Raw genomic sequence first — 2,558 nt, 5'->3', positions numbered from 1 at the left:
TATATTCCGATAAAGCAGAGCTAATACTATGGTATTGTATTATAGAGAAGATCAAGAGATGAGCTGGTACTATACAGAGGAGCAGCAGAGAGGAGCTGGTCATGTATACATATAATGTGTACTATATATCAGTTCTGCAGAGAGGAGCTTGTCATGTGCATGTAACTAGCTTTTAGCTATGCTTTCTGTGTACTATACTCAGGAACAGCAGAGAAGAGCTTGTCATCCATGCAGTAAATGCAGAACTGTCTGGCCCTACTAGTTAATATGCAGATATAACCAGATTAGCTCTGCTTTAAGTATCATATGCTTAAGAAACAGATGAGCTTGTCATACAGTATGTGGTCTATGCCATGAGAAGCTGGTCATATGTGGTCAATATATAGATTAAGCAGAGCTATGTCTGCACCATATACAAAGAGTCATGACACATCTGATGAGCATATATATATATATATATATATATATATATATATATATATATATATATATATATATATATATATATATATATATATATATATATATATATATTTTGCAGATTCAGCAAAGCCAAACTGGTCATAAAAGGTCAATATGTAGATGAAGCAGAGCTAATCTGGTTATAAGTGGATTGTATGTAGGAGCAGAAGAGATGAGTTTGTCACATATAGGAAAAAATAAAAGCTGAGCTGGCTAGTCCTGTTATGCAGATGAAGCAGAGCTAACCAGATTATGTGTGTACCAGAAGCATGAGAAATAGAGATGAGTTTGTCATGCAGTATGTAGAAGTCTACTTGCAGGTAGAGCAAAGCCAAAACTGATCATATGCAATCAATATGCAGAAGAAGTAAAGCTAATCTGGTTATATAGGAGTTTGTCACACAGTATGTAGTCTAGTTGAACATAAGTGGCCAATATGCAGATGCAGCAGAGCTAATTTGGTTATATGAGAGGAGTTGGTCACACACTGAACATTTAAGTGGCTAATATGCAGATGGAGCAGAGCTAATATGGTTATATAGGAGTTTGTCACACAGTATGTAGTGTAGCTGAACATATAAGTGGCCAATATGCAGATGAAGCAGAGCAAATCTGGTTATATGTAATCTGTATGCAGGAGGAATAAAGATTAGCTATCACTAGTTTGTGGTCTTTTTGCATAAAAGCAGAGACAAATTGGTCATTTCTCTGTGTACAGTATGCAGAAAACACGTTCAGCTCTGCTACATCTGCAGCATTCAGCCATCCCTGCACTGTTTGTGTCAGCAGATCCAGGCTCCAGAGCACAGAAACATCTGCTCTGCATACCAAAGAGCCCAATGCACAAAATAAAAAGTTCTGCTTCCTCCATACAGAGCTGCAGCCAGTCCCCCAGAGCGGCAATCACCACTTACCTATCCTGCTGAAACTCTCAGACAAAGTTCTTCTCAACTTTTTCATCTTGCTCAGCTTCTGAGGGGGCTGAGGCTCAATCATGTCACACATTTAGATGGCAAGCTCCTGGTCCCAGAAATGCAGCAGAATAATCCCAGATACAATGTATCAGCTGTGTTCTATGGATGGAATCTTCAGCCAAGTGAAAAGCAGCACAGGCTTTAGGTCTTGCACTGCTGCGCCCAGAGGATCTGACTCATTTTTGCAACAAAAAAAAAGGAAAACAATAAAATACAAAAATATATATTTAAGTAAATCTTGATACAATAGTTTTTGTATTTGTAAACAATAATCCAGGGAGGTGCAATAGTTTGTGTCTGATCAGGATGCAGGGAGCCCTGGTGGACATGCAGCAGCTTTGGTTGGTCCTTCTGCAGCTCCTTAGACAGCCCAATTCTGTGTCTGAGCTGTGCTGTGTCCCACCCCTGGCTTCGTCATTGTAGTGTTTATATTCTTAGCAGGCTGATGAAGCAGATCCAGGATGGGGCTTTTAACTACAGAGGAGAAGGGTATTTGCTCTGTGGTCTCAGCAGCAGCTGTAGAATGGAGATTGTCATAGCTCCAGGGAGCCATCTAGTGGCGGCAGCGAGTAAGTGCAGCCCCTAACTTGTGCGGTAAATCACCATTATGGAGCTCAGCTGTGAGAACAGGACTAGGTCTATCAGGACTTTGATGAGCCTTCATTATGGCATTGCATTAAAATGGAGATGTGGTCATCTTACAGTTAATTGAGTTAGAGGATGATCAATATAATGCAGGAGGCACCGAGTGGAACTGAATAAACCTCATTTTCTGGATAGGCTTTCCACATGGGTCCAATTAAAAAAAATAAAGGGGTTACAGATATGTGATCTTACCCACAATTCAGCAGATAGCAATCAATCCTTATGCTGCAAAGATACAAGCTGCTTACAAAAAAAGTAAAAAACAAAACCAGAATACAATGTATCGATGTTGAAAGGCAAATAGTTCAGGCAGTTCACCATAGGTTGCTAGCGCCTGGGGCAAGACAAGTATCTGACACCGCCTAATCTACTCTTTTTTTAAAAATAAAAAGTTATATAGTTTTCATTTTTATTCATTTGTGTTTTCTTTCTTTTATGGAACTATTTTATTGCCTTTAGTGCGCATGCTGAGTTTTT

The 2,558-nt window shown here is 39.3% G+C and overlaps 1 protein-coding gene across 2 annotated transcripts in view; it reads right to left on the bottom strand.

Moving 5' to 3' along the window:
* CDK14 (cyclin dependent kinase 14) overlaps window positions 1-1,862 on the bottom strand; it is a 629,746-nt gene extending 627,884 nt beyond the window's left edge. The window contains exon 1 of one of the 2 annotated variants that reach the window (XM_075315629.1): window positions 1,377-1,862. In XM_075315629.1, coding sequence (XP_075171744.1) covers window positions 1,377-1,467 — 91 coding nt within the window. In that variant the 5' untranslated portion in view covers window positions 1,468-1,862. The remainder of the gene's footprint in view (window positions 1-1,376) is intronic. The other variant, XM_075315630.1, reaches the window with a different exon arrangement.
* Between the last annotated feature and the right edge of the window lie 696 nt (window positions 1,863-2,558).

Source organism: Anomaloglossus baeobatrachus, chromosome 6 (genome assembly GCF_048569485.1).
Source record: "Anomaloglossus baeobatrachus isolate aAnoBae1 chromosome 6, aAnoBae1.hap1, whole genome shotgun sequence".
Lineage (NCBI taxonomy): Eukaryota > Metazoa > Chordata > Amphibia > Anura > Aromobatidae > Anomaloglossus > Anomaloglossus baeobatrachus.
The sequence above is the reverse complement of the archived record's forward strand: the minus strand, read 5'-3'. Positions and strand labels throughout refer to the sequence as shown.